The 19,593-nt window shown below is 40.7% G+C and overlaps 1 protein-coding gene across 1 annotated transcript; it reads left to right on the top strand.

Annotated features, from left to right (window-relative positions):
- The first annotated feature begins 4,650 nt into the window (after positions 1–4,650).
- On the top strand, positions 4,651–18,393 carry LOC100678958. The gene is made up of 6 exons (XM_008215456.2): positions 4,651–4,833; positions 6,363–7,068; positions 9,132–9,424; positions 13,333–13,656; positions 16,970–17,110; positions 17,501–18,393. Exons 2-6 carry the CDS (start codon positions 6,780–6,782, stop codon positions 17,783–17,785), a joined length of 1,332 nt encoding a protein of 443 aa, XP_008213678.1. The 5' UTR covers positions 4,651–4,833; positions 6,363–6,779; the 3' UTR covers positions 17,786–18,393.
- The last annotated feature ends 1,200 nt before the right edge of the window (positions 18,394–19,593 follow it).

The raw sequence follows: 19,593 nt of genomic DNA, 5'->3' as shown, positions 1-19,593 counted from the left end.
TTTTTAGTTAATTCCAATACGCAGTTTAAGTCGCCGTTTCCAATGTGTGGCTGCTTGCGAATCAATTCTTGAATTATTGGGTCGTCCGTAAAATAACTACTATTAGTCGCTGTTCTTCCAAATTTGCTAAAGTAAGGAAAAAGGTTTTGATAAAATATGTCCTCGAGAGAATGCAAATCCAAATAGGCCATACGTAAAAAGTTCATCTCCACCAGTTCTCCCAAGACGTAAATGGAAAAGCCCGAGGAGAAGAAAATCATAAAAAGAAATAGAAGTCTCTCGATTGCAGTGACAGGAATGGATGTCGATGTCTGTCCGGAGATCAGGATGTAAATTACATTGTATGATTCCCAGATTTTGTTGGGAAAAAACTGGTGAAATATACTAGTAAAAAATAAAATCATAATCACGGTTGAAACGCCCAAAGTAATAACTTCGTAGGTACAGGTGACCTTCCGCTTTCCATACTGTTTTGCTACTACATTTATGTTAAGTGGGTATAGAAAGACAAAGCGTTTGGGAACATACATGAATTTCGTCGTCGCTGTAGGAAAAATCCCATACTTTATTTTAGATTTTTTTTCTATGACTAGAACTTCTTGCAAGGATTTTGATTGACCAAAATTTAAGTATACTTCAATTTTTATTTTTCCACTTGTATTCGCCGCAATTCCTTTAAAGATATTAATGGCCCCCGAGATCTTTTCATCTAATAATTCATCAACGGCGCGCCACATGTCTCCATAATACTTTTTGCCGATCATAAAATAAAAATTAAAGTTTGAAATGCCTTCGGTTAAAGTATATATGTACAACTGTAGTTGTTCATTCGCAAGTGAATCAACTTGTTTTAACGAGGATGAGGTAGAATAAGTATTTTCGAATGAGTTGTATTGATGTATAGAACTGTCAAATAGAACTTGAGCATCGCTACGAAGATGCTTACTACCTCTGCATTCGATCATTTTAATCACGGTGACATGCAAAATTTGGTATGAAAATATATAGTCTACAAGTACTTCTGTACTCTCTATAGGATCCTTGTCAATAATAAATAATAAATGCTTTGGTACATCACTTGGATACATTAAAATTTCAAATAGTTTGAAAATCTCTTTGAGATTATACATTTTAGAACGATTGCGTAAAAAAATTACATACAATAATTCTGGCTCAAATGGCTGATGAAGCATATGGTTAATCACAACGCTTTTGTGCTGTTTAGATTCAATGAATTCTTTTGTATCTAAAATGATTGACGCAAATGTAGCTGATACTTTTCTAATCACTAGATTACTGGTAGATGTTAATTGATCCGGGAATGTAGTTATAATTATTGACTTTTGGATTTGGATCTGTTTCTTCATGTAATTCAACGCGTAATTCAACACTGCATCTTCTTCGTGCGTCTTTAAGCAGTGACACAAAATAATATTAAATGCAACACACAAAAATAGTTTGCTGTAATGCATTTGAAAAATATGATGAATACGTGATCAATTTGAAAGGTCTAGTTTGGATTTCGAGTTACAAGCGTATCGGATGTAAACTATAAAATGATGAAAACCTACTGTGCTGTTCGTATGCAAAAAATTACTGAACATTGCATGTATAGTATAGTGCTAATAAGTGTCATCTGACAAAACAAATATGTGTTTTACTGTGACAAAAAATTACTATTCATAGTGTATAGGTTATAAAAAAATAAATACTGATTATCTTTCTATAAAAAGGTTGAATCAATACCTCAAATCGTCATGGAAAAGTTATTTCTTCGTCAATAAATACCTAGAACAGATCGATCGAGGCTCGTGTTACAGTTATTACTGATCGTAAATTTGATGCGCTCGGATATGGGTAAATTTTGGCTGTATGCAGTAAATATGAAACTTTTCCGGATTACAAGAACTGGCGTCACAGACCTTACAACAGCCTGTAAAATGCATTTGGTTACCTAATGAATAGCAAAATCATTTCAAATCCAAGGTCTCAATCATGAATGCAGAGAGTTATATATATAAAAACCTATTTATACCAATACACCCGTGCAATCAGCGGAGTCTAATTTTATCCGCATCATTTTGTATCGCTATATTCTCAACAGCCCTATCGCAAAATCGTAGATGCGAAAATTCCATTTTTATCTTTCATAATGTTAATAATGTCATGTGTAACATTTTTAATTCCAAAATTAACTAACAATTGCTCAATCCATCTTTAATATTTCTACCAGGGAGAGGTCTAATTTTTCAAGGTTCATAAAATTTAATGCATATTACTGGTAGATGTTAATTGATCCGGGGATGTATTTATGATTGTTGATTTTTGGATTTGGTTCAGTTCCGTCAAGTAATTCATTAGGCAATTTAAAACTTCAACTTCCTTCTGCGAATTAAAGCAGTGACACAAAATAATATTAAATGCAACACACAAAAACAGTCTGATAAAATACATTTGATAAGTACTATTCAATATAATATACATTTAAAATGTCTATTTTGACTTTTCAGTTACAAGCGTAACGTATGCAAACTACAAACTGAGTTCTAGCGAACTGTAAAATACTGAGTATTGGATGCATGGTGCATTGCTAAAGAATTTACCTCGACAAAAGACATTTTTCTTTTACTATAACAAAATAAGTAAGTGAACCATATCGATTATTTAAAATGCGAAGTAAAAATGTTATTTTCGCATACCGCATTTCCCAGAACAGATCGATCCAGCTTTCAAGGTTGCAATATTTAGAAACTATCGATGATTGCAACCTACAAACGAAAGTCATACATAATGTTTCTTCAATTATCGAAGTTGATTATTTGAATAATGATAATATTATCTACCAGGGTAAATTCATATCTGATATACACTAGGTATAAAACTTGGCGTTTCGTAGCGTTAACTAATCTCGAATAGAATGCATACTAAATATTGCATTGTATAATTTCATTCAATATATATTTTTCAGATGTTGAGCGCATCATATTAGTAAATAACAGGTGTAAATATATTAAGAAAACGTTATGACCTTAATATAATAATCAACCAAATAAACTCACAGTCAACACGGTGAAACATATAAATTGGGTTTTTGTGTAAATTTTCAGAGCAAATAGAAACCGGTTCTCGAATTAATATGCGCCAAGTACTCTAACTTTCTTACTAGGAATTCGTGGCATCTGACATTCGCATTCATTCATGAGACATTTCATAATGTCAAGTATTCGACAATGGATTGATTAGCAAGATTAATTAATTTATATATTATAAACATCAACATAAACGCAAAACTTCAGTTCTCATAGCAAAACAAATGACGTAAAAAGTGCGAGAACTAATGCGGAAGGACGAAGGGAAAATACCGTAGGGATACGGAGAAAGAAGTGTACGAGCTCGGATTCCAAGCGCTGGTATAACGAAGGGGGGAAAAACGATGTCGGTTTTATAATAAATAGGAGGAGAAGCATAATGATGCTGTTTGGGGCCAGGAATGTGCTTTGCATGGGTTTTTCCTTGTTTCGCGCTTATCGAAGAATCTGCGGAATTTCGCGGGGATTTAGTTTGTTTGCTTGGATTTTTCGACTCTTTTATTGTTGGTTTGAAGCCCAATATTTTGCGGGCGATGTTGTTAACATGAAATTCATACGCGTGTAACAAATAAGATTAGCTTGAACTTTCTCGCTTATTTCTCAGGATTATTAATTAACACCATCCATTTCCTCTACCTCAACATGAATGACAATAGAGGCAGCTATAATTATGTAACGAGGAAATACAAATTACCAGGAAGAAAAGAATGATAGGAACTGCATTTGAAGAAACCAATGTGTTGTCGAATTTAATATAACCTAATTATTTAGCATAATTTTTTAAATCGTATATTTCAAATATAAGTGTAAATAAGACAATGCTGCAGGGTACCTCACAGTACAAATCATTAGCAACTTTCCATTAATTTAATAACAAGTATACGAACGGATCAATAAATATCATTCGAAGGGCATTCTTATAGACACTGCAATAGAATCGATAAATCAGACAACAATGAAGAACTCATTTTAACTTAGCAGCTGATGAATGATAGGAACAGAATGTTTATTGTTCTAATGAAAATCTACAGCCGTGATTGATTCGCGTCGGCAGGTATTCACGAATAATTAGCATTGTGGTGGAAGGGTTGAAATAAGAAAAATTCAAATAAATCAAAATCTATCAACAAACCCAACTCCAAGCCCCTGCGAATACCATATCCTATTTACACGACTAGCGCACCGGCGTCACGCGATAAAAACGCGCGGAATTTAAAAGCTCCGCCCGATCCCCATAATTCCTCTCCCCTACTCCTTCGACTTTCCCATACATAATCCTCCAGCTTCGCAGTCACTTATATTTACAAAACATCCCACCTCCTTCTCTCTCTCTCTCATACCCGATATATCCCAAAGATGGACGACAATAGGGGACACTTGTCTCGATCTACGCGAACAGGTACACACACACACACACACACACATACACACACAGCTCTATACTCTCAGCGAATCGAGAAGAAAAGTCGAGAAAGGAGGAAAGGAGCCGCCGCCGCTGCTGCTGCTGCGGCGGCCGCGAGAGAGAAAGGCGCAAGAGCCGCGGCAACCTGCAACTCGCGCCAGTCACTGACCAGACGCGCAGCTCGCCGGAGCGATGCTGAGTTTGCGCGAGTGAAAATAATCAAAGTCACTGCTTATTTCGAGCTGTTTTATCGCGAGATATTCGTACGGACCAGTGTTGTGATCGATCGAAGATTCATCGATTAATCGAAGATCGAAGATTCTTGAAGAGAGAGAAAGAAAAGTAAGGGTCGCTTTTGAAAATAACGAGTGATACGCGCGCGGAGAGTTCGATGCTCGCAAAGGGTATTCGCGGAGCTACTGATATCTGATGCGCCGAGAGAGATGAGGCGGTGTGCGCTATGTACGAGATTTCTTTTAGTTTATGTTATGTGGAAGTGCTGTTGTGGACGATGGTTTGATGGTTCTTGTGACGATGTGCCATGGATTATGAAAAATTATGAAAAATTTTTTTTTCAAAAATCAAAAAACTCGCACTTTTTAATAAAATTCAGCCTTTATTTGAAAAAAAAAATGCAAAATATGTTTTAAACATATTCAGGCGCAGTATATTCACACAGTGAAGCTTTCAACCATGAAAAAATCAACTCTCCGCTCTCGAATAGTAAAAACTCCAATTCGAAAACGACAACGCGCTTGATAGGTTTATCGTCTCTCACTTTTGAATCATAAACTTTTTCCGCATCCACATCCTTTCCCACACACGCATGCACCGTTTTTTTTCTTTTCTCCTATTTTCAACTCGCGAATTACACACAGACACAGGCGTCGTTAATTTTCCCTCGGGCTCCGATGAAATAGAGGAATAATAACTGTAAAGTGCATTCGCGCTGAAAAAAAAGAAGAATGTGCTTTCTAGGTGGTTTGGTTACATTTTAAAGTATCCTACATTCGCGCGCTCGCGCGCGCAGCCCGAGTCTTAATAGCGTTCCACTTCTGTCCCGTCTTTTACGATTCGTTCATAGCACAGTATAAAATGTTAACATTTTCCGTTTACGGCACCTAATTAAACTGTGTGCTTAGGAGAGAGTCCTTTTTTCTGGGGTAGCTTGATAAAGAGCCGATGTTTGACTTTCGACGGGCTTTTTTGTGGGTCGGGATTTAGTAGTCCGGAGATTATTACATGGGATTTCATTTTTCATCGATGGTGTGCAGCAGGTGGAAAAAAAAGGTTGATGATACTCATAAATCGTTGATTTTATTGAAATGAATGTTCCTCGCGTGTAACAGGTGCAATTAATTATAATAAAAGATGTACACGCGTGAGTTGAAATACTTTGATTCCGGTTTGGAAGATACTTGCGAAATACCGGAATCGATTTGTAAGTCGAGTCGTATAAATTTTAATAGGAGTTATTTTTTACTTTTTTCTGTAAACTCTGACAAAAAAGCGTAAAAAACTAGTTATCACACGTATAATCAGTGAGGAATTGCATTTCCTCTCATTATTGTTGTTCCTTTATTTTACGGGAATAAAAGTTCAACAGTCATTTCTTATATTTCACACGAGCTATTCTTTTGAAAGCTATACTCCGAATATAATAGATCTATTGTGATGTCATGGCTCAATAAGATTGAGCGTTGAACCGTAATAGCTCAGTTTCATTCGAACTGCGATAACATCACCTCTCCTATCTTGGACATCTTTTCTCCTCGGAAAATTAGAAAACGCGACAAAAAAATATTATTGCCAGAAACGAAGCCACCCACAACACCAACTAATCAATCCCTACATCTCTTTCTCTGTTACAGATCAGCCCCACATCGGTCCGGATGACCGGGCGCCACTCGTCGCTACTGACGCAACCGCCATCGCCCTCATCATCATCATCATTCCAGCCGTAATCGATTAATTGCCACCTGCGCTCGCTCTCCTCCTAATTGCGATCAAGGAAAGAGGAAGAGGCGCAGGAAACGGTACTCGGCTCTGCCTCGCGTAGCGCCGCGAGCAAAAAAGCGTGAAATTAAAAAACGGAAGTTATACTCTCCTACGCTCCCTCCCCCGTAGTGATCTTAAAAGTCATCATCGTTATACACCGCATACCGCGCAGAGAGAAGCGTTAATTAGACGCGATTATAATTAGTGAGTGTGATCAAGGGGAGAACAAAGTGTGATATGCCAAGGGCTTGATTGTTGTGCGAAGATAAAGAGAAGAAGAAGAAGAGAACATGGATCATCATCATCAAGTAGCAGCTGCCGACTCGACGGTCAGGAGTCAGGACTCCAACAACAGCAGCGACTCGAAGGAGAGCAAAGCGTCGAAGATGACGGACAGCACGAGGACGTCGTCGAAGCCCGAGAGCTGTCTCGAGTCCAAACACTCGAAGGATGGACTGATCGAGACGGGAAGGAGACAGCAGCATCAGAAGCCCAGGCAGCAACAGCCGCAGCCACCGCAGGAGCCTAAGGACGACTCGAACGTGCTCATGTTCACGTCCTGTGGACAGCTGCTGTTGGGTGAGTTATTTGGAGGAATCGCATATTTTCATTTCTATCGCGCGAGAAATCCACCGCCAAGTGTTACACTTTGAAAAGTGAGTCACTCACAACAAGGTGTCGTAAAATGCCTCGAAGAAGAAAAACCGATAAAAAAAGAGAAAGAAGCTTCCAATTGCTCCCGTTCCATAAAATCTCCATGAACTCGTCGAAACTGTACACAATTTTCCCATCGTTTCTCGGAAAGCGTCCAGCAAATCTGAAGTAAAGAATCCATACCCACCTCAGGAATCTTCCCCGTCGAACATCATCGCAAAAGTGGTATCCCTCCCCGCTAGTAACCGACACCAAAGTTCCGTTTAAGACCTGCGGTCATCTCTACATCTCTTGCTCTTATTGCCATACCTCCGCACGAGAGCGGTGTTCATTTTCCATCCGCTGCGCCTGTTTCTTTCGTTGTTATTTTTTATATCATCTCCCTCTGGCTTTGTTGCGGTCTTTCTTCGCGATTCATCCCGAGCGTGACGCGCCGCCTTGGAAAACTAGCTTACGTATGCGGCACCGCAAAAATGTATCGGATGTACAACCGTCCCTGTTTAGTTTTCTTTTGTCGACTCGAGCTGAAAGAGAGAGAGAGACCGAGGAATGTGCCGTCCGAGTCGAGCTGATTATCGGAAATAATAAGGAGGTGATTTTCAAGCTCTTGTATAGCTCGCGAATGTGAGAGTATGAAAAATCAATGAAAGCTGTCTTAATGCGCGGGTCTGACCATTGCCGATATGTATCTACTGAGATATAGCTACGGCGCGTTTATTTAAACTTTCGCTGAACGCTCATTATACTATGTCAGGGTCGTAAAGCCGTCGTCGAGATTCTTCTGCGGACTCGATAACGCGACAATTAAACGAGATAAGCTCTAAAAGCGTATTGCAATCCAGAGCTTTTTTACCTGCGCGTTTTTATGGACACACACAAATAAATTTTTTAATCGTCCCAAAAGATGCTTCCAATTAAATAATTCCACGTCGCTCGGCATTGCTACAGCTGATTCCAGATTAAAAAAAAACCGTGTACCAAAAAACGACCTCAAAACTCTCGCTATTAATTTCATCTCGAAATCACCCTCAAGGTCCCTCTCTCGAATATTATACATCGTTTATAACGCCGTAAAACTTTACTGCCCATCAGTGTATACTTTTTACTCTGTCGTTACGTCACATCGACCATACACCAACCCTTTTTTCTAATTACTCCGAGCTGGAAAAAAAATCCAGCCAAAATTACGCAACTCGAATTCCGCAACAGTATAGTGGGCTGATGCGGTATAAGTTATAACAAGCATTGAAGGCAAATGTGGCCATTGTGCGAGAAGGTGTCGCATCGATTTGCCAATCATCGCACCTCTCATCTCGAGCTCATCGCTGACACATTCAAAGTGTCTTTTCCATATCGCGAAGCTATTAAAAGCCGAGGAATGCAGCGCGAGCGATTATCCGTCAATAAATTCCCTCGTGGGGTTTCAGAGGCTTTAGATATGCAAATCAAGGGTAATAAATACAAGCCTTTTTTTCCTCTAAACGCTCGGGTCCAGCTTTGACCTCTACAGTGTAGAGTTCGAGAATTTTCGAGTTACGAAAGTTTCGGTAACGAAGTGTCCACTAATCACTTCGTCATTTGCAATCCGAATTGAGCAATCCGTAATATTTTTTGAAAATTACAGCGCACCGAACTATTATTATGCGCGGGACATTATGCGTTTCGAAACTTCTTTCAAAAATTCATGCACACCCGGAATGGTAATAATGCCCCAACGCGCGGAGCCAAGCTACGGAGCAGGAAGTATAATTAGAGTGTGAAAACAATTTAAAAGGCGACAATTAAAAGCCGAATATAATGTCTCTGCATTGAGTATTACCGCAAAGTTAAAGGCGCGTTGCATTACACTCCAATTATACACGCTGCAGAGGCGTCAAATCGTCGTAATGAGAGTTCTTAAAAACGCAACCGTAAATTTTATCTTAAAAATAAATTCAAAATTAAGCGACGCAATTTCAAAATAACAAAACAACGAAATTCCTCAACAGGTGTCGTGCTGGTGGTCTTCGGTGTCCTGGTTCTAGTCCACGGCGCCGCACTGAGCGGTTCGGGAGCTGGTCTCTGGGCAGGCGCAGGTGCCCTGGTAGCCGGTGCTCTGGGCGTAGTCGCAACCCTGGCCACGAGTTCGAGTGGTAGGACGACTTCCGGCTTCTCCTCGGCGCATTTGGCCTCGAGCCTCGTAGCTCTGGCCCTGTCCAACATGGCTGCGATCACCGCACTCACGGCGGTTGTCAGGGATTCTCAGAGGGCTGCGCCGGACGTCACGCAGCTCACGCTTCCGGTAAGTGTTTTTTTGGTTTTTACTTGGGTTTGTCTGCGTCGATGGTCGGATTAGAATATTTGATCATTGGCGAGAATTTCAAATTCGGAATGTAATCAACTAGCGATTAATAAACTCTAATTAATATATACCTCGACTCAGCTGGAGCTACTCTCATTCATCGAGCTGTGTTATATACGATGATCTTATCACGCGCTAACCTCACCGTTACAAGCCTACTCTCGGCTGCGTTTTACGCGCCGCTCTATTTAATTTCCTCACGTACAGCTCGCTGTACACACGTACACGCATTCGGAAAGCCTTTGAAAATTCGCGAAATTACTCGAACGGTAAAACTCGCGGATTGTTCGCACGCGCCTCGCTCTGTCTGTGTGTGTATATATGGGTACAGTTAAAACGGCGCGTAAGAGAGAGAGAGAGAGAGAGAGAGAGAGAGAGAGAGAGAGAGAGAGAGAGAGAAAATCTCGCGCGCGAGAAATTATACCGAGGAAAATCGGGGTCGTGCGTGCGCTGATATGTTTATATAGATATATACCAGTAGTGCGCCGAAATTGTATGTATTATATAGTATTACAACTGGATGATCTCATGATTATACGCGAGACGAAAAAGTTGTGTAATCTAACGAGCATATCAGGAGCATTTAATCTGAGAGGATCTCTCGCGGTTAGCTCGACTCTCGCTGAGGATTTTCGTGTTAAATCAGCCGTGATGATACAGCATTGGCTGTAGCACACAATGAGTTTCCTTATATTTATTACTTAATCGCATAGCAGAGCAAATCTCTCAGTTCTCCGTCGGAATTTTTTGCGGTAAAGTGAGATGAAATACAAATTAGGGTGTGTACAACGTGTTAATTAAATGATCTTTAAAAAATCATCCGATTTCCCGTTTCGACATTTTTCAATGACCGATAACTCCGATATCCGTCATTCATTTTTTTTTTTGGCGGAAGAAATTCCAGCTTTTAAAAAGAACAGGTTTTGCTGGTTGACTTAACAGACGCGTGTCGCCAAATTTGGGTCACCTGTAAACCATAAACGTAACCTGTTTTAATGAAACCTTCCGCGCACGTGTTCTATACGTTTTATTATAAAGTTTTTATTTGCAAAAAGTTAATAACAAGTCTATGCCGCGCTGCACTACTTCAGCGTTAGACTTCGCACTTTAGTCGTACTTGTATAATTGGAAAATATAATAACCAGTGATCCTTTTTGGGTAATCCTTCACACGAATTCAAAAGAAACGACGATCGCTAATTGCACAAGCTATCAATTTCCATTCATTAATAACTGTCCTCCATTTTCACCTAACTAGCTCTCGTAATAACATACCTACTCTCGCTCAGCCCACGACAACGTCACACGCCCGCAACAACAACGAACGACCTTTCATAATATTTAACTCACCGTAAAAAAAAACGTAATAAAAAAATAGTCTTCGTTCGCTCTTGTTGTAAAAAAAAAATCGAATACCTTTCTTCAAGTGAAAGTACACAGAGCTCTCGAAAGAATGTTAAACCGCGCTGCTGCAGCCGGTGAAAAATACCGCGGTAATTTTTTTTCTCGAAGATAGCGCGGCATTCCTCCTCGCCGCGTTTTCCAAATGTTTTTCCCGCGTAATTGGCAAAATTGTCGCTCGTATTTACACTGGCGGAACAGCTGTTGACTCGTTGGCGAAAATTTTGTCGATCGCCGAGAGAACAAAGTTTTCCCAGCCAGTGAATAACGATCGTTCACACGCGGACACACCTGCGATGCGATCGTCGATCAGCAGTTCTAAAAGTTCATAAAAATACATTCCACATGCCCGTCTCGCGTCGGTTTCGTTTTCTCCTCGCGTGAAAACTCATAAGCAGATATAGCGAATTAATATATCTATATACATACCACTGTATGCACGTGAAAGAGACGGCAATTAACGGAGCACAGAGCCGCCGATGGCCCCGTTTCCTAAAAGGTTGCCGCTACTGCTCAGCTCTTGCACGTGTGAGTGAGAGAGAAAGAGAGACCCGATGTATCGGACCACCGACGAAACCGAGAGAAAGTTCACTGCCAAGGCTGTGTATATAACACGGTCAAGGTATATATATATATATGTGTGTGTGTGTGTGTGTATATAGCAGACGCGATCGAGTCAAGTGGCCGCCCGCATTTTTATTGGACGGTGGGGAAACCTGTTGAATTTCGGCTGGGTCTATCGCATATACTTGTGAATGAAAAAAAAGATTCTTGCATTTTGTGAATGGAATAGTCGAGAGAGTTTGAATAGAAAGTGTGTGTATGTGAGAGAGTTTTTTGGTCAACTGGGAAATGGCTTTTCGAACGCCTATAATTGACGGTTATTAGAGGGCTTTTATCGAGTGTGTTGAAGCTTTTTCTCGTTTCTAATTCGACAAAGGCAGTAAATGTTTTGACGGCCCCACAAAATCACGTCTATTTTCCTTCGAAGAATGTCTGGAAATTTATCAATAGAGCTTATCCGATACACATACTCGTCTTAACGAGAAACTCCACATGACGTATATATACAGTGGTGAATTTCTATTAAACAGAAAAATTCCGAAATTTTTATCAGCTCTCGCACTCGACTCTCGCGCGGTATCGATTCAATTTATCATCGTTGCCTCCGCGCGCGATTTTACCAGTCACGCCGGTTCAATATATGGCTTTTTTCCAACTGTCAGATTTTACCTCCTTTTGCTGCTCTCATTGCCGGCCTTTACACGGATCTTAATGGATGATGTTATTACTCTCCACACTCGGGCTATATTGTCGCGATCGATGATCTATTTGCAGCAGCAGAAGCTTCTAAAAATGTTCACCACCCCCGCGTTTCTCCAACGTCGCTATATCCTACAGCCAAGCGAATCGGTGCTTAACGACGCGTTAATCGCTTTCGCGCGCGTATCCATATACGCGCGTAGACTCGAGAGAGAGAGAGAGAGAGAGAGAGAGAGAGAGAGAGAGAGAGAGAAAGAGATGCGAGATGGAGATAACAGACGCTTCGGTCCGATCGACGCGCGATTCACGCGTCGCTGCCCCCGCCGAGCCGGTATAGAGATTAGCTTCTTCTTTATTCCACGCGTATACCTATGTATATCTGTGGTTATGGCGATGGGCTGCGGAAGATTTGCGCACGCACGAGAGCATGAATGATAATTGCTTCGGCTTTTCTTTGGTTCGGTGTGTAAGTCTGAGCTCGTTAGGATCTCTCGCGGCGAGTGTGTGATGTATGTGGGCACTTGGAGCTGTCAGTTAGAGGATTTCTCCGATTTTCACTGATTTTTAGGAATAGGAAAGAAAAAAGATCTCGGTAGCGTATGATTGCTAATTTTGAGCGATATTGCATCGAGATTCGCTGAAAAGCTAATTATCGGGAATACGATATGGGTTTCGTCTTACTTCACTAGCAATTGCGGATTTTTCGCGGAGCGATACACTCTTCGTGATGAAAACGTAGGAAGATCTGCTTTCATTTCAATTACGGATGTTTCGTGAGCGTACGGAGCGTAATTTCTCTCCGGCTTCGCGTTATAACGATTTCGAGAAATCGTTTTAATTGAAAAAAATTGACGTATAATTAAATTTAATTCGACGCTATGAAAAAGTTCTACTGTGGGTATTATGAATCATCCGATATAAAAGTGAGGAAACTCCGATTTGTTTGTTGTTGTTATTATGATCGATAGACCTGGATGCAAGTTCTCACGCTAAAACGAAATGGTATTGCGAAGCCGAATCATTTGCGTCGATTGTGTACAGGCTACCGAATCCTACGCGTTACGAAACCGCCTATGGTATACCATTTTTGGCAAATTTTCCCGCAGTACTTCAGCGTTTCGCGATCGACTACTTCGACTCTAATATCCTGTTCTAAATACTGACCAAAAATACGACAACCCTTAGGACGACGAAAGCATCGAAGTGGAGGAAGGCTGGGCCGGTTTGCTGGCCAGTATCGGCCTCCTGGTGGCCAGTGTCGCCGAGCTCTTTGTTTCGGGCTACACCTGCGTCACCCTGGCGCCTAAACTTTGCGGCTGTCTCAGACCATCCGACGATCAGGCCGACGACGAGGACGTCACCGTCACGACTACCGTTGACGGCAAGACCCTCAAGACCCGAAATATGGTGCACCAGTGGGTCATAGCTCAGAACCATCCGGTAGCCTGCGGTAAGAACCAGCCGATATACGTCGTACAGCCGCTCGTGCCTATGCACCCCATGATGCAGGTAAGGAAATTTAAACGTTACAATATAATTTTGTGCAAATTGCTCGCAATTACTTCATTAAACTGATCCCGAATTCTCCGCACACACTTATGCATACAGCTGATGTATTCAAATTTATTCCGCATTACATGCTCAATTATATACACGTCTACTTTCTATAACTATAGACCCATTTTTTATCCAAGTTTTTCACCTCCACATACCCGCGCATACTTTCTACTCCTCTGTATACATGTATCTATCTCTCACTGCACCTTTCCGCCTTAGCACACCCTGTAATCACGGCATTTCGCCGAAACGGCCGAGAAAATATATCTTCGCGCGGTACGTTTTTGCCCGCGTCTTACGAAACTCCCGCGCGCAATAAAAGCCCGCGAAATTCAAAACGGCCGTTCTCACAATTACTATCAATTGCGCGCGCGTCACCGCCGAGACACCGTAAATCTCTACTGACGCAATTAAAGCAATTACGCCAGGCTTTATACACAGTAAAACTTTATTATAAGTACTCTCGGAATTCCTGCAAGAGTGTATAAGGGCGAAGACGAATTCGCGCAGGCGCATCGAGAAAAGAGAAATTCGCTCGCGTACACGAGAGCTTGCGGTCGGCCATTATCGCGTTTCTTTCTCTTTTTTTCCGGCGAGTGCGATGATCGAGAGCCGGCGCTCGGTAATCGTTGATAAAAACGGCAATCATCTCTCGGCTGAAGATTTGCGGTGGTTGACGTGATTAGAGGCGCGAGAAGTACCGAGAGTTGATTTATTTTCGGTTCCCGATGTAATTGCGTGTCATTTGCGCGCAGCGACGAAGCTTCGAATCGATTTTCACGTGCGGGTTTTGGATCTCTTTTTTTACTATGCGCTTGTACACCGGAGGTAGAATCGAAAATCATCGAGTCATTATTGTAATAGCGAAGTCGTCGGTCTGGCTTTTCGTCGGAATCGCAGAGTCATTGGAAATCCGTAATTGATGTGTGTAATGTACGTTATTAGTACTTTAATTTGCAGGTTTTCGAATTAATTTCAGGCTTGTTGACTTTATGGTGTCGTCGACGAGCTCTTTTGTGTCAAAAGAAATCTCTAATTTCTAGGCTATAATCAATATCGCGTATACGCGTTCTACTTTCCGTTGACAAATTGCAATAGCTCTAGTCGTCTGCTGAAGCATATAATCGCGCCGTAAATATTTACGCAATATCGAAGGATGAACGACCGCTTAAAAAAGCTGCTAAAAGTGACGCAACAATATGCTAAACTACGCGCATCAAGGCACAAGATGTCACAACGGAGGCATGTCTACTTCCGCGATTTTCACTTCTCACATTACAACGCGAAGATAAAGCCGCAGGCAGTAAAAGTTAACGCATCTCAGAGCCATCGTTAAGAATTAACAATGCACAGAATAGAATACCAACAACATCAGCATAGATACACATCCCAAAAATACATCGATTTCCGTCGCGACTCTCACTCCATTCCAAGCGCTTTTCTTTCGGCGATGATCTCTCACGATCTCGCTTGACCTCGAGACTCTCTCGGAGAGAATCAGTCGCAGCTATAGTGAGACGCTAGAAAGTTCAAGAGACAAAGTGACCGAGGCTTCGTCTTGCTCATCCTCTTTCCCGTTGCCCGTTTTATCTCTCGCTCCGCGGATTAGCATTTTAGAAATTGATCGATCGCGCGCGCGCGCTTTGTACTACTGATGAGCCACATTCTTGGGAAATCTTTTTTTCCTGTTCTGGATGTGGACTTTGATCGATCCGGCGGAGTTTTTAATTTTCAGATGGTTCGCGTATATTGTTTTACGAGAGAATTAGGGAAAGGAAAAAGTGAAAACGTTGATTATTTGCTAAACCGCGGTAAAATGCACCGACGGACGTTTATTTGACTTTCTATGTACCGAGAGAGCGGTTATGGCTAAAGTATAGAGAATACATACGCTGAGAGTTGAGAATAGGTAGTAAACTCGACGGGAGCACTGTAACGGCTGCTTTACACGCCGTATTTGCGGAAAAATTTAAAAAGCGCGCGGTTGCATTTTAGGTCGCTGAACAGACCGATAGTTTTCTTTGTGTAAACTTGTAAATCAGCTGGCGATTGCTGTGTTATTTGTAGTACAAGCCGATGCTGTGCGTTAGAGGGGAACCTGTATGGGCAGTATTGATAACGAATTTAAGTATATGCGATTTTTAATTTCTTATCGAATCGATGAATAATTTCAGATTTAATTAAGGCTATTAATTATTCGAGGAAAAGTTGTTAATGCGTTGATTAAGGTAATGAAAAGCCAAATTTTATACGACTGTGTATTTTCATATAAATAAGCGAACTTATTACTCGACAGAAACATAAAAATCCTAGTTAAATACACGCGAATTCCGAGATACCTTATTTTACATATCCAGAGCACCAAACAAACGATAAATCACACCTGCCTTGCATTCTCGCAAACAATAGCACTATATTCTTACAAAAAAAAAATACAGCATTAAAATGCATTATATACACCGACCCGTCGGGTTCGATTTGCATGCATACATTAGCGTCAAATCGCAGACACGGCCACCAGCCGGCCGATCGGCTATCCAACGCGCGCCATCTACACCGATCGCGAAAAGAACACCTAGACCGATAAATCAAAGGAAAAATTAGTACACGCTTCGCCGACGTCCTTATAACACACTGAAAACATTGTCCATACACGCGAGAGCGCAATGACTTTCACATTCGTTGAGATCGGTATTATATCCTATATACCGATTTTTAAGATCGGCATAGTACAGGTGTATGGAAACTCGGTGAGAGGACTTTAAGAAGTGATCGTACGTATAGGTAGAGATAGAGGCGTTAACGATGCGAAAATGCAAAGACGTGTGTACGAGAGTGTATAATATGGCTTCGGGCGATCGGGTGCCTACATTTCGAGGAATTTCGAGGACGGCCACTCGCTTATATCCCTCTTTCCCAGCGTGTCGTGATTTTTTTTCTCGAGGAAGATGATGATGGTTATTAGATTGTATGTGGGTCTGTGGGTAATCATTGCCAACGCGAGGTTGTATAGAGCGTGATGAGCGTTTAACGCGTTTTTATTAGCGCACTTCATAATACGTTTCTCGACTCAGTGTGTATAAGTAGTCTCGATGGGAACGAACGTGCCTTTCGATCGCGAATGTGCTATTACCGTAAGAACAAAGTTGCTTGCTCTTGACTTTTGCAAAATTTTAAAAACATTCTTTCACCCACTCACGTCCCTCTAAGAACCAAAATACCATGGTCACGCACCTCATTATACCTCTACATATCTCTATTGCAGACTCCGTACGGAATGCCAGCGCCGCATGGGAAATTCGCCGGTGGCTTCCTTCCACCACCATCCGCAGCCTACGGAGCCGTACCCATGCTACCGGCCCACATGGCTGCAGCAGCCTATCCCGCCAGGCCGCCCTCGCAAATCGTAAGTCACGAACGAGCCGCATTCCGGCTAATTAAGCACCGCTTTTTTTCTCTCCCGCGGCGTGCGTGCACATGCAACGCGACTATCGCGTTTTTCCTATTTTCCATTGTCATGCGCAGCTCGCCACGATCGATTATATCCCATTGAAATTTCGAGGAGGATAGAGCTTCTTTATCACGACGCGGAGGCAGCTGATTAGTGGGAGATAGCGACGCGGTGGGAAAGTGCGCGCTGGAGATATTTATGGGTGTAGAGTCCGAGAGATTTTATCGGAAGGAGGCTTGAAATTTTTTTTTAGCTTGTATATATGCGAGTTCGACGCGAAAAATTGTTTATTAATAATATGGCATGAATACCGATAAGCTGACTAATGAGAAATCTATGTCAAAGGCCCGAGGCAAGCAGCAACAGCAGAAGAAGCGCCGTCACTCCTCCGAGCATTCGGACAGTGGCGGTGAGGCCCGTCAGCGACGTTCCTCCAGCCAACAGCAGCAATCGGCTAACAAGCCGATGGCCTCGATCGGCGAGGACAGCCAGCTTCAGCAGGACCTCGCGCGCACCTACACTGGCCTCGATAAACGCATCTCCGAGGAATTCATCTCCATAGCTATGGACCCCGAGAGGAAATCCAAAGCCTCGAGCCATCACGGAAGCGAAATCGGCGCCAACAAGTGATCGATTTATCGCTGGGATGTGTGAAGAGATGATTGCGAGAATTCAGTTATGGAATGTTCTGGAGATCGGTTTGATTGAAAGCGACGTTCGGTTGTTGAAGATATAATGTTGTAAATAATTTTCTATGATTTTACGCGTAGAGTATAAGTAATTAGGTTAGACGTAATTGCGCGATGTAAACTTTTATCTTTAGAGAGGACAAATTTTTCCAATTGAACTCAAATTGATCGAAATTGAATAAAATTGGTTTGAATCAAACGTATGAGGGACCTCACAAAAATCAATGCTTTCTATGACTAGATTTTAACTTTTTACATATCGTAATGTATGTTCAGGCATCTTTTTGCCTCGGATTCGTTTGTGAACGAAATAAGGTGCTAGTCAGACAAAACGTTAATTTTTTATTTGTTTGGTGCTATTCAATCTAGCTCGTAAGTTAATTATAATTTACTCATCAGCCTGCAATAAAATTACAGTTGAGATGTATAATCAAATAAATTAAGCAAAAGAATAATTTTGTATTAGCGTTAGAAATGAAATCATAAGATTTATTTCTAGTTAAGTATAGGACAGATTTTTATTGTTTGTGTAACATACTATTAAAAAAATAATAATAAGTTGATACTTTGTAACAAGAAACCAACTTATCTTCAATATTCATATAGTAGTTGTGAATGTTTAAACATGTTGGTCTTTTATGAAGTAGTTGTTTTACCCAAATACTATTTTAAATAAATAAATACATTAATAGTACTGTTGATGTCATGTATTATGAGTTTGACACACTATAATTAAGCTAAAAGAAAAAGTTAATACTCACAATTCTAAAAGATCAAAGAACTTATACTCAAAACTTTTACAATGACAAACCGCTGGTTTTAGTGTAAAATATGCGTTTCGAATTATTTTATAACCATCAGATGGTATGAATGCATTTCGAAGGTTCATCGTTAACGTGTACATAATAATAGGCAACGATTTTTGTTACTAAGAAACTTATTCATTAAGTTATAGACTTTATATACATAAAAAAATAACTATGTTCGAGACATAATATTTAGTATACTAATCAATGAATATTTTGTTGAATGAAAGGCAACACTTGCTCTGAAAATCATTTAAGAATAAATAATGCGTTAATAAGAAAACCGCGGGTTATATATATATATATATATATATATATATATATATATATATATATATATATATATATATATATATATATATATATATATATATATATATATATATATATATATTAGAAAATAAATTTGACATTTTTCTACTAGTACCTATTATATCATAGCGTAACTCATTAAGGAATTCTGTACATACTCCAACTATAATGTATACGTGAGATAAAAATAAAATAAATTCTTGATGTTTTACTATATTAACAAATAAAACGTTTACATTTTTCGTCAACTATTTATCCCCACACCACACAAGTCTAATCGAATTAAACAGAAAAAGTTTATAAGCTTTCGCCTAACAGTCAAGAAAATGCATAATTCAACGTGAAAGCCACTTCTCGTGAGCCTCACGTGTGTACCTATACATAAGTATAGATGGAATTGCACACCGTTCGGGGAAACACAAAGCTGCACGCGCGTGCGCGCCAATCGAGAATCGTGCAAGCGAAAGTTTGAATCTCGCGCGGATTTTTTTTAAATTCGCGCGCAGATGTGCAAGATTGGTGAGAGATCGGTGGCGACGATGCCAAAGATATCACGAGAAGAAGATTCGCGAAAGTTTCTCTTTATACGGAAAATCACTAACCTTGACAATGCGGTGAGATAACTATCGCG

The sequence above is a fragment of the Nasonia vitripennis genome, chromosome 3 (genome assembly GCF_009193385.2).
Source record: "Nasonia vitripennis strain AsymCx chromosome 3, Nvit_psr_1.1, whole genome shotgun sequence".
Lineage (NCBI taxonomy): Eukaryota > Metazoa > Arthropoda > Insecta > Hymenoptera > Pteromalidae > Nasonia > Nasonia vitripennis.
This window is presented reverse-complemented; position numbering and strand designations above follow the sequence as displayed.